Here is a 17,299-nt window from a genome sequence, read left to right on the forward strand (position 1 = left end):
CATGGATACATTAAGGTGCCCTTGTGCATTCTGTTATGTAAGTTTATTGAGAACCTGTGCAGTTCACACTCATGCAAGCAGAGTCTGTTAATGTCGATAATGACTGGACAGGGTACAGTGTCTTATAGGATTTGTAGCAGTCTGCATGGGCTGGACTGTATAAAATGCAGACAGGAAGCCCGAGTAAATGAGAAAAGACTTGTGATTTATCCATAAGAAGAATAAAAAGGAAAGGTAACAATTGCTATGACAACTGACTCGTTTCTCTGGTTCTACTCAATCATGCCAGTGAGACAGCAATAAACAACCCAGGGGACAGCGCAGGCCTTCAAACCAGATTTTCTCCTCACCTAAATATGATGTTATGAAATTTCATCATGGTCACGGCACTTGTGAAACAGACCGTGTATGAATCTAATTTCTGTCACAAGTAGATGGAAAATGGGGTAATAAAAACACCAAAACAGGAAATTGATCTTTTTCTGTCTCATCCTACAGTACCAGGTGTGATGGCCACCCCGTTGCCATTGACAACCGGGCTCTCCTCTTCCTCTTCCTCAGGTGGCTCCAGGCTGGCACGCTGCTCCATGTTGCTGACTGATTGGTTCCTCTTCCTCTTGCCCTGGGCGCTGGGCCGGGCTCCAGGCAGCAGGGCCTCACTTACATTCAGAGGAGGTGCTGCGGGGGATGGCTCCGCTGGAGGTTTCGGTGTGCCGTAGAAGTTATCTGAGGGCAGAGAGGCACAGTGGCATTTGTGCTATAAGCTACATGTATGACTTAAGAGGGATCTCAGGTGATGTAGCACAGCATCTAGCAAGCAGAGTGGAGGTTTAGCACTCATGGGAACAGATGACTGCCCTTGAAAATGTAAGACTTAGCTATAAGGCTCTGTGGCTAATAGTATAAATCTTCAGACCTGCCTGCCTTAAAACATGAACTGACACAAACACGATCCAGCATCCAGACTTTATTTATGACTGGCAAATTTAATTTAATAAATAAGGACAACAACGCTGTGAATTCTAAAAAATAAACCTGCCTATTTCCACGCTAACATTTCCTCAATTTCCCATTCTGACCCCACAGAAACACAAATGCAAAAACAAGAGGAGTCAACCAAAACACAAAGTGGTGTTCTGATAAAAAGGAGAAAATAAACAATGCAACACTGAGAGGGAGTACAAACCCCCCATGGAAGCCAATGCCATTTCTGTGCTTTCATCTCGTCGCTTATGATATATTTTTCTCGGCCTATAATACACTCTATATGACTGGAACTCCAGGAATGTTACAGCTAATTTACTGTCCAGTCATTATTGGTATCTTCCCCAGTCCTTCAATGATTGTGGAAAAACAACTTCCTCTAAAATACAACAGGTAGGACACAAACTGCAAACCTGTGACATCCACAATACAACAGTGACTCGAGCGTACCTGCATCTTCCCTTCACACATTGCCAGCATTCTTTTTAAGTCTTTAGTACATATATTAACATGTAAATAACATATAATGCTTAAACAGTCACGGAGCCTATGTTCTTAAACGTAAAAGCATGTCATTACCTTTTGTTGGGGTGGAAATTTAAGCCACACAGGTGTTTTTAGCTTGATCAAGGTCTGGTTTGTGTTTTGTTTTAATGGCCATTCGCTGCAGTACAGTGAGTCTCACTTTCAATGCTACTTTCTGGGTTGAGTACAACTTTTGCGCATGCTATGTTCAATTAGCTGACTCACTAGTTTACTGGCTCTCAAAGGCCAAACCAGCTGTCGATTCACCTTAATTAAGCTGACTCTTCCTAAACTACAATTGCTGCTTTGGACAGACGTGGGACAGTAGATTTAGAAAGAGATTATTACAGTCTTAGTGGTTGGAATGACATATTAGTTGGAATCTCAATAATAGCCGATTGCATCATTACCAGACAGTGTCCTTAATGGGTTGGGGGAGATTTTAGCTACTCCTAAAGTGCAAAAATTAATAATAATAAATAATGGCAGAATAATTTTCCAAATATAAAACACAGCACTATAAATATGTCTCCCATGGGCAGGTGATGTCCCTTTTAAGATAAATGAGCATTTTGTAAGCTAACAAAGCCCTGTCACTGTGCTTTCTCTGCTTAATGATGCACATAAACTTATTTTAGAACATAATGATAGTGTGCAGTCAGGCAAAAACTACAGTGTCTAGGACAATATATGTCTCCATTATCATTTGCGTGTTGTCTATAGCTTTGTTTTAGTTAAGTGTTTAAAGGTTGCATTCAGTAAGTTGTTTACTATATAGTTTAGAGTATTTTTACGTGTAAATATCCCACTTACATGACAGAGAATATGATGTTGTTTAATGGAACTCAGGAGGTGTTTTGAGGACGCCTGCTGTATTAGATAGATATTAGATGTATTACCTGTGCGGATTAGATTAGCAGGTAAAAACAGGTGGAAAAGCATGACTGAAATGGTTAAAACTGTACAAAGCCACCTGATCTGGAGAACATAAACTCAGCTGCGTCATTCCACCCATGTTGGTGCAAGCAGCTCTGTTTGGAGGTGCAAGCACAAGAATAAAAGCAAAACACAAAAATAGCATTGGGCGCCTGACATTCCACACCCACTGTAACGGTACTGCTGGGCGGGAAGAAAACAGAGAGCGGCTGAAATTAAGAACAGGACAGTGAAAAGAACAACACGTGAAGGTCTAGTGGGTTTATTACTGGAGATGGAAACATTCTCAACATCTAAAAAATATACTTTTCTCTTTGACAGGGAAGCTTCTGTGATTAAAGAAGAAGAAAAAAAAATATATGTATATGTATATATATATATATATACACACACACACACACACACACACACACACACACACACACATATATATATACACTGGGCACATTTCTTTCCTCATGCTATTTGCTATGAAACTACAATGAAGCTCTTTTTTTATTGAAATTTAAGACCCTCACCGTCAGAGAAATACATTTAGTGATTAAATAGAGAGTGTGAGCGAGAGCTAGAGATGTCTTATTTTACAATTCCTCAAAGTGGAGTGGATCAAGTTAGAGTGGGGGTCTCACAAAAAAAAAATACAGACATAGGATGGGGGCAATAGGAGAAGAACAACAGCTGAGCAAAGAAGAGAGGCAGTAATAAAGGACAAAAGGAGGATCAACAGTAAAGCGTCCACAGACTACACAGTCCACAGACATCGCTTTATTTTCATCCCAGCAGGAGGTGGATAGATATTAGGAAAGACTCAATCACAGCCACGACTTTCTCATTCAGTACACATATCCTGCTGCCCAAACAGATTTATCACATTAAACTCTATATTATATACATATACATACACACATATATGTATATGCACAATAAAAATGTACAAACACAGGCATATGTACACAAAGACACAAGTATGAAACTGCATATACAGCAAGTGCCCACCTGTGAAAGCTTAAGGTTGAGGAGATGCTTTGCAGAATATAAAGCATACTGAGATAAGTTTAGGCCAGGGTTCCTCCTCATGCACTACACTGGTTTTAAAAACGCAATGTTCCCCTGATCCTGAATGCTTCTGGTTTTGCCTGAAGGAATCTTGGCTTTATGCACAGTTGTGACTCATCTCATATCATCACATATGTAAGCTCTTATGTGCACCAAGCCTTGCATCACACTCGCACTACAATTACCTTGAAGAGTTTCCTGATGATACCCCGTGTCTTATTTCAGCCTCCTTCACTACCTTCTAAATCTTTCTCCTCATTTTTGCTATTTGGTCCCCTGTCTCTCATATTCCTTCTTTACTTTCTTATTTTAATGTGCATTACAAAATGAGTTGCAGCACCTCCAGTGCAGCCACCCAGAAAGAGACAGCTTTCCCCAGTGGGCATAAGTAAGCTCTGTGTAAAGGGAAACATACACTGTAAACAGGCAAAGACACACAATTACGAAGGGAACATGTAAAAAGGAAGCACACACACACACACACACACACACACACACACGCATTCACCCACATATTTTGTGTGAGTGTGTTTTGCTGCACATGCTCACAAAAATTGCTACTGGGCAAATGAACCAGCAAATCCCCCATCTGTAGATGTATCCCTGACAGTGTAGCAAAGCAGATGCACAGACTTGACATGACTTGGAAATGGCACTCATCCAGCAATCTCTCTCACTCACATACACACCATCTCTCTCTCTCTCTCTCTCAGACACACACACGCACACGCACACGCACACGCACACGCACACACACACACACACACACACACTGAAGTAGTCCACCAGCCGTTCAAAAACACCAGCTGTAATACATGCACTCTGTGCATAAGACACATTTTGTTTACTTATGCTGTGTGTAAGAGCGTCACCTGACACACCTGATCCATCAAGTAAAGATATCTACACAGCAGCAAAAGATGGCAGATTACATTTAAAAATAGTAAAATAGGTCTACTGAAACATATGCTCCAATTTTTGCTCCCCAAGCACCTGTACTTGTCTCACGGATGCAAAATGTTTCCTGCACAGCTACCACAGCGCTCCAAACACTCACCTTCATAGGTTCCACTCTCTAGCAGGGCTCCACTTTGCTCCAGTTCCATAAAACGCTCAACACTCACAAAGTTGTAGTCCACCCCCGGCACCTCCCCCTCCTTAGGCTGCCTGGTGGTACCTGCAGAGAGGCAGAGAGAGAGAAAAGGAGAAAGAGTGGAAAAGAAAGAGAGAGAGGTCATCAGAGTCAAATAGAGCACTTGAGAAGAAAAGGCAGGAAGGCAGAGAAAGAGGCCAGAAAAAGGTCTGGACAGAAAAAGACGACAGATTTGAGGCTACAAAGTGTATCAGAGGAAGTGGGAGGGGAAAGGAAATGGAACAGAAGAGGCTGAGTGAGGAGTCATTGCTTGTGATAGCCAAATCCATTCACACAATTGTGTGTGAGTGACAGTGAGAGACAGAGAGAGGCAGCTAGAGAGAAGCAAGGAAAGCATGCTCAAACCACCTTCATTCAGTCCCTACAAGCTAATCCAGAGCTGTTCTGGTAATGAGTGAATCAATACGCCACTTTTACCAAGCATAACTCAAACCTCCTTACACAGCATACGATACTGCGCCGATTGGATTATTGTCGAAGCAGCAGGAATGCAGAGGCACCACATTACCATGCAGCAATTAGAGCCTTCCTACATCAACGCTCTAGAGATCTCCATCAGTGCTGCAGTCGAGGCTCGGCTGTGTGATGGCAGCGATGGGAGTTTGGAGTTTAATGAGGTGCTGTGTTTGTGTCTCTGCCAAGTGGACTTTCAGCTTAGTCTCGGTGAAGTCCGCTGGTGTTGTTTCCTGCTCTCCATTGATCATGCCTGGAAACAGTCGTTGGCTGTGTGTGGAGAGGGAGTCCACTCTCAGAGCATTTCCCAGGACTCACACGGTAAAAGCTAAGTCGGATTGATCCGGCTGGCTTCAACCAGATCTGACATTCTGGCCGTGCTGTTACCAGAATGTCAGATCTGGCTGAAGTAAAAGATTTGTGCTTCAACCGTTCAAGAGCACAGGTCTGAAACGGCGATCAGCAGTTGTATCATCTAAATCAACCAACCAAACAAACAAAAAATACTACATGTGCTTGTGTAGGAATGGTGGGGTACGACACTTAGTACTATCATAATTGAAGTGTGAGCTGTGGGAGATTAAAACAGCGGGTGGTGGACGTTTTGTAGACACACACACACACACACACACACACACACACACACACAGAGTGAGTCGGGGGTTAGTCTTCTTGTGGAGTGCAGGATCCTCTAACTCTCCCAGAGTGTGATATCTTAATCATTAGATCTCTATTGATTGTCTGTCACCACTTTGCTCCTGTAGTGCATCCACTGAACATTCTCTACTGTATTTACTTCACCGCCAGGAGCAGAGACGGCAGCTCAGCAGCACCTAATGAGTAAGGAAGTCATACTAGACCATCACACATCTATAGTCTGTCTACAAGGGTGGCCAACACTGCTCATACTGCATACATAGTAGGGATGTTCCAAAAACCTAATCATGATTATTTTGATCACTAATATTTAGCATCATTACTCACTTTGGAAACGTGCATTTATTGAACTAGTCTTTTTAACTGTGTCCTTTCAGTCAGCTTTATCTGCGTGGTAGTTTTCTCTTACTCATTCAGTATTGAGCATGCTTGGCAGCCAGTGACACGCTGTCAGCTATGGCCACGACATGCACACATAGTCATCACTGTAGAGAGTCAGTACGTGCACTGTAACCCATCACATGCTTGGGCTCTCTTCTAACTTACTTGTATGTGGATTTAGGACTGCCACAGTGCATAACAACCGTCCCTGCCTGCTCTTCCAACACAAGTTCACTGAGCATGAGTGTGTGTGTGTACATATACCCGCTGTGTGCACCCACGCATTATATCTTGTAACAGCTTAATTGGCTTTACCTTTCTTGTTGACCAAAGGCTCTCTTTCCATCAACTTGGCTTGAGCTGAACTAAACATGTCACCGCCTGGCTGAGAGTGTGTTTGGGCTTTTAGGGAGGGGCAGTAAAGAGGTGTACTGGATTTCTAACACAAGACAAAACAAAAGCATCACTGTGAAATGAAATGTGGCACAATAATTGTTTTTATTTTCAGAATTGTTTGAAGCCAAAATCATAATTGAAAAAAAAATCTGATCAATTTCCCTGCCCTGGTATATAGGGGAATTTGTCTGTACTAATGTCTGTCAGTGTGTCTCTACATGTATGTACTGGACTGTGTGTTTGTATTTGTGACACTAAATGGTGGTAAAATGCCCACTGTGCCAACAGTAATCCCATCTCCAAGCAGATCACAGCTCAGTAGGACACCGTAAATCCACAACACCACAGGTATGAGTGATAGAGAGTGTGTGTGTGTGTGTGTGTGTGTGTGTGTGTGTGTGTGTGTGTGTGTGTGTGTGCAGGTGTGTCTCTGAATGCGTGCCACTATCCACATTGTTCAATGAACACCAACTCAGAGAATCACTTAGACTCAGTTGACTATCTTGTGAATGGCAACAACGCTCATAAAGGGCTACATTAATATCTACCACTGTTGATGTTGTTTAAGCACATGAAGGCAAAAGAGGAGAGTTAATCCTGCTGATGGTCTTATCTGTACAGTATAGAAGGAGTACATGAATGGACATTAGTGGTACTAATATTTGGCACCTTAGATATGTTTACAAGTGGACTATAGGCACCATCACCAAAAACAAAACAAAACAAGCTAGACAGCTGGTGAAGTATTTATCTCACCTATAACAGGTACCATAGCTGTTTTCTTTAGAGCTGAGATGATGATTTTATCAATTAGTCGATCAATGGACAACAACTAGCAACTATTCTGATAACTGATTAATAGATTTTGTCATTTATCAAGCAAAGATAGTGAAACAGTGAAAAAAAGATTTCTCAGGTTTGTGCTTCTCAGTCCCGAGAATTTGCTGCTTCTCTTTGTCATATTTCATTGTAAACTAAATACCTTTAGTATAAACATTTCTAATCCACAAACCAAAATGTGGTACTGCAGGGCTGTTGTGTTGGATTGCTTTACATAATACAGGTGATTGTTACTGTATCCACACTCAAATATGTACACAAATATGTACGTTTTTCAATTTTTGGCAACCTAATCCAACATCCCTCAACAAACAATCCAAACACTGGGAAGTTTTTTTTAAAACCAGTTTCAGAAGTATGGATTTAAGTCCATGGTATTTTTGAGGGTTCAGTCTGTGTGTTATTGGATTGCATTATATCATAAGGAGTAATAAATACCTTCCCTACCACCTGAGTTGACTCATCACTTCTATGATTCAGCCTATACAAAAATGTTACATTAGAAGCTTCACAAAGAGATTGTATATTTATGGGATATTTATCAGATCGTTATCAGATTGTTTGTGATCCTTTGTCCACCCCCCTTATCCATATATACCCCACAAAGTACCACAATAAACCCAAAGTATTGGCCATCCTCTTATATCCCCTAAAATAAATACAAATGTGAAGATGCTTCATAGACCAGCACAATGGGGCCAACTCCCTGAACTATACTGCATGTTAAAGAAAAAAATTAATCTTGGACAGGAATATCTATCGGATGTGCAGTGCTACTCTGAATACCGCAGCAGCTCAGGCAGCCAGGCGGGGCTGGTCGCCTTCCGCTGGGTGCAGCTATTGATCTATAAGATCAGAATGAAATTATTCTGCTGCCCACACTGGAGTAGGCAGAGCCTGCTGGAATACTGATGACCTGCCAATGGTCTTCTCCCACAGCTTCCTTCACTGGACACACCAACAGAGCAGAGAAAACGAGGGGGAGAGAGCATCTCGTTGGATCTGAGCTGGGAATATTGATCGACTATCAGGCCTTGAGATAGGCAGATAGTCCGACTACTCCTATTTTCCTCCCTCCTTCCTTTTCACACATTTCTTCTTAGAGCGACTTAGCGCATTACCTGATTTCGTACCTCACTCTCTGCTCTTGCTCCTTTCTCCTCAGCAACAACCACTAAATAAAGTAGACCTTTTTATGAAGACAATACTGTCCCCAGCAAAATCCAAGCTCTGTTCCTGCTGCTTCCATTGCTACCTTTCTCCCTCTTCATCTATCTTTAACCTTACCAACTTCCTTTTTCTTATCTTCGAGGATTCACAGGTAGAGGCCAAAAATGATACAAATACAGTCCATAATTTATGAAGCCTTGTGGATGAGGCTGAAATGTCTGCAGTTCAGTGGATTTTCTCTTTAAATGTTTTTGCACATAGCCACACAAACTCCTAAGCAGGGCTTTAATAAATGAGCTGAACAAAGCAGGACAGGCTACACAGGTACTCAAATTAAAAAATGGCAGCAGACTTTACTGAGAGGAGGCAGCAGCGCTTCCCCTGAGCCAAACGCACTGCTGCTGTTGACTATTGATTGGATGTCGTGCTCTCGCTAATAAAGGATAAAGTTGGCTGTGAGCCAAAAATGGTCTTTGCATTGCAATCAGTCAGTGTAGCCAAACCTCTCAGAGGTGATGCTGCGAGTAGGAGTATGAACACCATAGAGATTTATGGCTTAAATGACTTAAATCTATAATAGCACAGAAAAGCTTCGAAGCTGCCACTTTAGGGGTGAAGACATTCTCTGCCTCAACCCATGACGGCTGAGCGCAACAGAATATATTCATGCTGGTGGGAGTGTGTGTGAGAGAGGAAAAGAGAAAGAGATTACGTAGCAACATAACAAGAACATTCCATTTGGAGGAAAAGCTAAAATAGCTGATACACTGAAATAACTCAGCTGGGTGTCAGACGATAAGAGGACAAAGACCTTTGCTAAATAATAGAGTGGCAAAATAGTGGCAAGCAGAGAACAAACTGAAAGAGTGAAAGGAGAAAAAGCACGACTGCTGTGTATCCACAGCAGCCTGCCAGTGAGTCGGAGAACATGCACGTGTATTCATATGCATGTTTGTATAATTAGACAGGAAGTCACCAAGTGGGAGAGGCAGAGCGGGGGAAATTCAGAGCTAAAAATAGACTATCGATGGACTGATTATCATAATAAAGGGTGGGGGAAGGTGGTCAAATGATACGGACTCAATGTGATTATGTGTGGGTACAAGGAAGTGAGGATAAGGGGAACCACGTGTGTCTTTAATATTAATTGTTAATTCTTTAAAATGTAGACACAGAGCTATAGGTATCATTACGTACTCCGCAGTTTTGACATTCATCATTGAAAAAAATGACTTCCACTGAATTTGTAAGTGTAATACTCAACAAGTGTACATTAATTGGACTGAGGAACAAACCCAGATGAGAAAAACTAGATACACATGGTCCCACCTGAGCTTCCACCTCTGTGTCTTAATGTGCACATATACGGATTGTGTTTGTCTCACAAACCCCTCTTGGTTTCAGGGTATCATCCATCAGAGCCACCAAGCTGCTTTGAGAGTTAGAGGGAATTTGTTACAGAGACAGAGGTAACACGAAATCTAACAGTAACTAAAAATATTCTCTAAAAGGTGAACAGACGTGACACCCTTTCACAATAATCCCCAGGTGGGCTGGATAAGGAGGATTCAAACACGCAGGTACACATTTGATAGCACATTTATCCTCTTGGATTAATGTATGTCCAACCTAACCTAAAATGCTGCACATGGGGGAAAGAGACATTTATTTTCTGAATGCATGTCTTTTCATCTGAATTGAGACATGTTGCAGTTTATTAAATGTGCTGGATACTTTGGTAGGTCCATCACTAAATGTACATGTTGTGCAGCTGAGCATAGACCTTTCCTAAACTCCAGTAAAGATCCCATTGGTTCTAATTATTTTCCATATTCCAACCTAAAATCTATGAAAATTGTATAAAATGTTGCACGGGACATTAAAATGTTCCTATTCAATCTAGTTTTGAAGCTACCCAAGAGGGAATACTGGGTTTCAAGACACAATCCTGCACCGATAAAAACAGAAAAAATACAGAGATGCCAAACACTGTCCTCAAACCCCTGAACTTGTTTACCCAGAATCCTTTTCACACAGAGCAAGCAGAGCACCATGGCAGCGAGAGAGCAGAGAGGAATGTGAAGATTGTCTGTGTTTGTTTCTCGCACTACACACACTGCTGCTTTCTCGTTCACTCACTGTCTCAGCCTCACGTCCATCTATCTATCTATCTATCTATCTATCTATCTATCTATCTATCTATCTATCAAGTTGTCTCGTCTTTTCAAATTGTTCTGCTCCATTATCTTCTATCTTTCTCTTTCCTCTCGTTTCCAATTTACCTCAATGCTCTTCCCCCCATTTGTTCCTCTGTTGGTGCTCTCTGTCCCCATTACTCCCTCTCTGTCTTTTTTAATCCGCTCCCTCTTCCCCTCGTTATCCTCCTCTCTTCTTTTGTCTCTCCTTCAAGCTCCGTCTCGCACTCTGGTCTCATGTCTCATTCACTCTCACCGTTCACCCCACCTCCTCCTTTTCCTTCTTCCCGGTTGGCAGATATAAGTGTGACAGCAGGCCTATAGGAGAGGTATGATTGAGCGCACACACAGACACCCTTATTTACACTACAAAGCCCAGGCTACAGATACAGCGACGCAACATGGCAACACTCTGACAGGAGCGTCTGCTACCACGACAACACGTCAGTGCCTGGCAACGCTTGCCATGGTAACAAGCTGCAACATCTACATTAGCTGCAGAAAAATAATATTTTTGTCAGACATGACACTCTGCCGTTTTGCATACACAGCCGTTTTCCTGGCGACAGTCTCAGAGGTCCTAAGCTCCTCGCTTCCTTGCACTCCATCAATCAATTACCGTCACAGTTTGGCCACTGAGAGCCACACCTGGCTTCCTCAGAGTTATTCAGGTAGTGTTTAAGCAGATGGGTCTGACGCCAACGTTGCAGGCGGGGAGAACTGGGGTGCTTGGACGTTGCCTCTCCAGTGTAAATCACTCCTGGGACAGAAGGTCGTTCTGGCCCCCACAGATTCAGTGTAGCCGTGGTCAGCAGTGACCAAGTGTGTGGGACGGACGTGACACTAGGCTGCTCTCTCAGTTACGAGTCAAAGGCAGACTGCTGAAATATACACCGTCTTCCAGTATACTCGTAATCAGAGACAGATTTTAAAAAGCTTTAAGGGCTGGTTGAAGCCTTAGTGCAGACAGCATCTGGTCATCTAGTTTATATGAAGCCATTTCTTTAAAGCCTGTACAACCTGTCAGTGTAGAAAGCAGAAAAAACTCCATTAGTTTTGATTTCTATTTCTATTTTTGATTTCTCTTGTCTGTGCAGGAAATATAAGAGGACATCCACCATTTGGTTAGCTTAGCTTAGCATAGACAACTGTTTACACCTAGTTTGGCTCTGTCCAAAGGTAACAAGTCTCTGACAGCACAAAAACTAACTAAATGACAAATATCTTGTTTGTTTAATCAACAGCCAAAGTGAAAAAGGACATGTTGATGTTACGGCGGTTAAGAGCAAGATTATTCCCTGGCTGGGAGCAGTTGCCAAGCAACCAGTGGAGGCTCCAGGAAGTGACTGATCTTGGCCAAGACACAGCACAGAGCATGACCCCCCCGTAAAATGGCAAACTGACACTTTTAAATTTAGTTTTTTTTGTACAGATTAAAAGAACTACTTAACTTGTGATCTTTAGGAGTGCTTTTAAGCAGACTTTGTTACCTGTGGATGGACAGTCAGGCTAGCTCTTTTCACCAGATTGCAGTCTTTATGCTAAGCTAAGTTAGCTGGCTCCTGATTCATATTTACCTTACAGACATAAGGGCAGTACAAATATTCTTTTCTATCCCTTTTCAAGAAAGCGAACAAGCATATTTTCCAAAATATCAAACCATTCCTTTAAAGCTGCAGTAGGTAACTTGTATAGAAGTAATTTTTTGTCATATTTGCTAAAACTGTCCTCATGCCCAGACAGCAGTACATGAAACATGTAATCTGTGAAAAAAAACCCCAGCTCCATTGGTCCCACCTACTGCTCCTACTGCGATTTGCAAGAATCCACCGCGCCCGACACAAAACAACCAATCAGTGCCAGAGGAGCGTCTGGAGGAGTGTCTGACATCTGTCAATCACTACTCACACATGTTGCGAACCACCCGCTCCCTCCGCTCATGCTGCCAGCTGCCACTCAGTCAAACAGCTCTGTGAGCGGCATCAGGAGGCTAATGAAAGCTATGGAGGAGCAACAGCCACCCACAAAGGAGGAACCGCCCATACCGCCGCTGCCAACAACAGCATATACGGCTAAGACAACAAATAACCAGAAAGCTAATATGGTGATTGTTACAGTAACACTCTGCAGCGCGTACAGTATGTTAGCAACTGTGATGTAGCGGCTGGGCAGAGTTAGCTTGTTTCTGATGCTCAGGCTAACGTTACTGGTTGTCACTGCAGCCGCAGGGAGGAGGGGCTTGGAGGCAGGGCACGAGTGCAGCGGAGAGGGAGGGGGAGTGACGTGGAACTTGTGTTGGTTCAAATTTTCAGGCTAAGTCTGCTTTCTTCTCCATCTTTACCTACTGCAGCTTTAACTGCAAGGTTCAGAGAATGGTGGGGCATTATAGGAGCTCAGCTTAGTGTCAAACTTCAGTACTTTCACCAGTATAGAATGAATCACCAAGTGCTTTAATTAAGTGCTAAAATGTTAGGTTGGTTGACAGAAAATTAATCAACAACAGTTTTAGCAATTAGTTATAATCACTTCAGTCATTTATCAAGCAAAATGTAAAACATTTACTGACCCTTCAAGTTTGGTGCTTCTTTCTCTATAGGACAAGTTTTTAACATTTGGTCACACAAAATAAACTATTTTAAGAAGTCACCTGGGAAGCTGCCTTGGTAATGATTGCGAAAGAAAATAAGAGTAAAAACTAAAAGAAGCGATTCATGGGAGAAGGCAACATTCAGACAACTAAAACTCCTCCACCGAAATTAAACCTGGTAAGCACAGAGTTAATTCAGGTCAGAAACAGCTGCATCAAGCCCGGATTTTCTTCCATAAAGTATCTGTCCATCAGGTCCACTAGTAGCTGTAAAGACAACTGTGTTGCATAGTGGATCAGTGTCTGGCGAAGCTGCTGCCTGGGTGACATTGAGAAATAGCCCTTTTACTGAGGTGTGTCCTGTGGTGATGGAAATCAGCCCTGATAGGCTGAAAAGCACCTTTATTAGTCTGCAGAGATGGCTGACACAGGACGACAGTGGGGGTCATGATGATACACACACACACACACACACACACACACACACACACACACACACACAAAGCTGGTGTGTAGTGCTTGGTATGCAGTGTGTGCAGCTGTGTGTGTGTGTGTGTGTGTGTGTGTGTGTGTGTGTGTGTGTGTGTGTGTGTGTGTGTGGAGAGAGGTAAAGATTGACCAGAGTAAACAATTGAGCTCTCTGAGGTGTCAGCGCTTACTGACCATCACAGGACAAGCTGCTCACCGAGCACCTGGCTCATCACTGCACATTACTCTGATCTTAGAAGTAGCACAGAGACAGAGACATGGGGTGAGGAGGAGAAGAGATAAAACACAGGAACACAAATATAAAAGGCTTCAGAAGAACCTCATTTTGTGATTAGCTGCCGAGTGAGAGGATCACACCAAGGAGAGGAAAAAGAGATGAGATGACACCTGTCCAGAGCTTAACATGGAAAGCACTTTGCAAACATAACCAATTCATTAATCACGTTCAATATTTGCTATTTTCCTTTCAGAAAATTCATATCATTCCCTTGCAGTTTCTTTCATCTGTGGAACAACATTAATCCAGCGTGCCAATCAAACTGCAGGGAGCACAGAACCACATCAAAGCATGTCAGCCAGCCCTTTAACAAGAGCAAGCCAGCAGGCAAATCACCCCTTAAAGAGAGAGTCCCTGGGGGATGATGTATTTCTCTCTCACTCTCTCTCTCTCTCACATATAGAGACAAGCACACACACCCTCTACAGAGAATGGTGTGTAACACTTTCATTATTCATCAGTTAAGCCTATTAAATCTCAACACACAAGCAGAATAATCAGAGCAACAAGTTTCAAAAAACACACGTGTCCATTTGTACCTTAACACAATGTATACAGTGTTTTTGTGCGTAAAGATGTACAATCAATCTACAACAGAAACACACACACACACACAATCAATCTTCTCTTTATCACCTCATCCAACTTCATTATTATCATCATGACAAATATCCTCAAATAACTGTTATCACTCCTCTTCCTCCCCCATCGTCATCAGTCACACTACCGAATTAGATGGTTAAGACCCACTCATATCCGTATTGTAACATGAGACAATCACCAATCTATAAACAGGATTCAACCAATTCCTAACTAACATGAACGTGTTCCGTCGACAACAAACATCAAAATACTGAACCTACATCATCGTTTCAGAACACATTTTTGGATGCAAAAAAACCACGTATTTTTCTCCAACCAGTCAAATTAAGAAAGTCAGACCCAGATGGAGGTGGGAGAATTTGGTAGCTCACTGCAATGACACCTTCCTTTGCTGAGGAAATCATCACAGATGAATGGACTGACTGTTCGTTTGGAGGTGTAGATTTTGGTAACAAGCATCCACCTGATTGCACATTTTCGATCATGAATGAAGTCTAACTTACAGCACACTGGCAACCATTTTGTCCGAGCCAAAGGGTTTTACAAGTGTGAATGTACTAATGACTGTGAGGAAAGCAGAGAAAAGTACGATATAAGACTTCAGCTGGCAGACACACATTGACCTGTTGTATTTGTGATCCTTTCTCTTGCCCCTGACTGCTTTTATTTTTCCATTTTTTTGAAAGCAATTTACTCTCAAGATCACATCTATAAAAGAAGGAAAATAAATGGTTATGGCAATTTTTTTTAATGGTAACAAGCAAATCCCAGTTCACACTTTCAAAACTCTCACACATGCAGCAAAGCACTCTAATGACCAAACCATAAGGGATTTAAAAAAAAAATAACAACAACAAAAACCAAAAAAAAACCACATACACTCACTGAGCAAAGTTGTAAACTTATTGAATTAATTTTACCTAAAGATCAAACAGCAGCATCAGTGCCGTCTGTGTATTTCTACATACTAATTTGCAAATGTTTGTGTATGAAAAGTGTTCATAGAAAGCACAAAGATATTAAAAAGTTTATATAGAGAGAAACTACTCATTGATGTTACTGTTATCAGTGATGTTGAAGTGATTTCATGCAATGAGTTGCCAGGACCCACTCCTGGTCATGTGAGTGGGCCCCAGGGACGTTCAGTGGGTCCCCAATACAATACTCATTTTTTGATTTTTTGTAGTGATAAATTTGTGTTTGAAGCTATATGGTTAAAATTCTGGTTGTATAATATCTCCAGCGGGAGAGACGCTCTGAGGTGTGCTGGTATTTTTACAAAACCTAATTTCAATACTGAAGAGCGATCGCCAATCAACAAAATTCCGAGTGGGGTAGAGCCATAGTCAAATCAACATGACATACAAGTCTACAAAATTCAACAAAGGGCAATGAATGTTGCAATAATTTAGACTATGAACATGAGATTGGGAATTTTTTTGTGCGTCTTTTATTTGATTTCACGATGTAAAACTCTGTGTTTCCCCTGGACACGCTGATAGTGAGTTTACTGTGTCCTTTTGGATTTTAATTTCTTGGAAGGCCATCCATCTAAAACTGGCGGACAAGGCAAGGAGAGTGAAGCAACCAAGAGCCAATGGTCACTGCGGAGGAGCTGAACGAAGACACGGCTTAGGTCAGGTCAGAGAATATGTCCACAGTACAACTATCAGTCATGTACTCCACAAAATTGGCCTTTATGGAAGAGTGGCACAAAGAAAGCTATTGCTGAGAGAAATCCACAAGAAATTCGTCTGGAGTTTGACAGCAAACATGTGGAAGATGGTCGTCTGATCAGATGAGGCCAGAATTGAACTTTGTGACTCTTGTGCAAAACACTGTGTGTGGCAGAAGCCAAATACTGCACATCACTCTGAGCACACCATCCCTACCGTGAAACACTGTGGTGGCAGCAGCCTCACTCAAATACAGGGCAGAAAAGAAAACATGTTTCAGTCTCCAATAGACTTGAAACTGGGAGTTTTACCTTCCAGCAGGACAATGACCCAAAGCATACAGCCAGTGGAGATACAGGCCAAAAGTCTCTTGCCATTGTAATTGCAGTCAAATGTGGTTCTACCAAGTATTGACTCAGGAGGGGTGAATACCTGTATATCCAGCTGATGTCTGCTTTTCTTGTGTAAATTATTGTTTTCGTCGCAACAAAAAGTGTTTTGCACCTTCAAAGCACTACATGTGTTATGTTAATCAAATGGTTAAGTGCCCAAATCATTTTGGGCCCTTCCAGGTTATAACAGTGCACGATGTGAAAAAGTTCAAAAGGGGGGGTGAATGCTTATACAAGGTACTGTACACAGGAAAGGCGCCATTTTAGTGCTGTTGGTTGAAAAATCTAACTATCTATACCTCCTACACTATGAGAAAATTATTGACTTTTTTTATACACATTTATGCATCTACATAGTCTGTATACCTGTTGATACAACCTTTCAACATTGTTGGAAGTAAAACACTTGACATGTTCACATTATGTTGACTGCATCCTGGTAGTTTTTTAATCATTTGGGGCATGAAATGAGCTATTTTGTCAAGCTGTATAATGCTGCAGAGAGCTGTATGAAGCATTTTGCAAAGGG

At 42.0% G+C, this 17,299-nt stretch overlaps 1 protein-coding gene across 8 annotated transcripts in view; it reads right to left on the reverse strand.

The window, feature by feature from the left end:
• Nucleotides 1-17,299, reverse strand: part of magi2b (membrane associated guanylate kinase, WW and PDZ domain containing 2b) — a 74,021-nt gene that overhangs the window by 33,372 nt on the left and 23,350 nt on the right. For all 8 annotated transcript variants that reach the window (XM_076732123.1, XM_076732122.1, XM_076732125.1 and 5 more), the window contains exons 3-4: nt 4,559-4,678; nt 502-726 (exon numbers count right to left, since the gene is read on the reverse strand). In XM_076732123.1, coding sequence (XP_076588238.1) covers nt 502-726; nt 4,559-4,678 — 345 coding nt within the window. The remainder of the gene's footprint in view (nt 1-501; nt 727-4,558; nt 4,679-17,299) is intronic.

Source organism: Chaetodon auriga, chromosome 6 (genome assembly GCF_051107435.1).
Source record: "Chaetodon auriga isolate fChaAug3 chromosome 6, fChaAug3.hap1, whole genome shotgun sequence".
NCBI lineage: Eukaryota > Metazoa > Chordata > Actinopteri > Chaetodontiformes > Chaetodontidae > Chaetodon > Chaetodon auriga.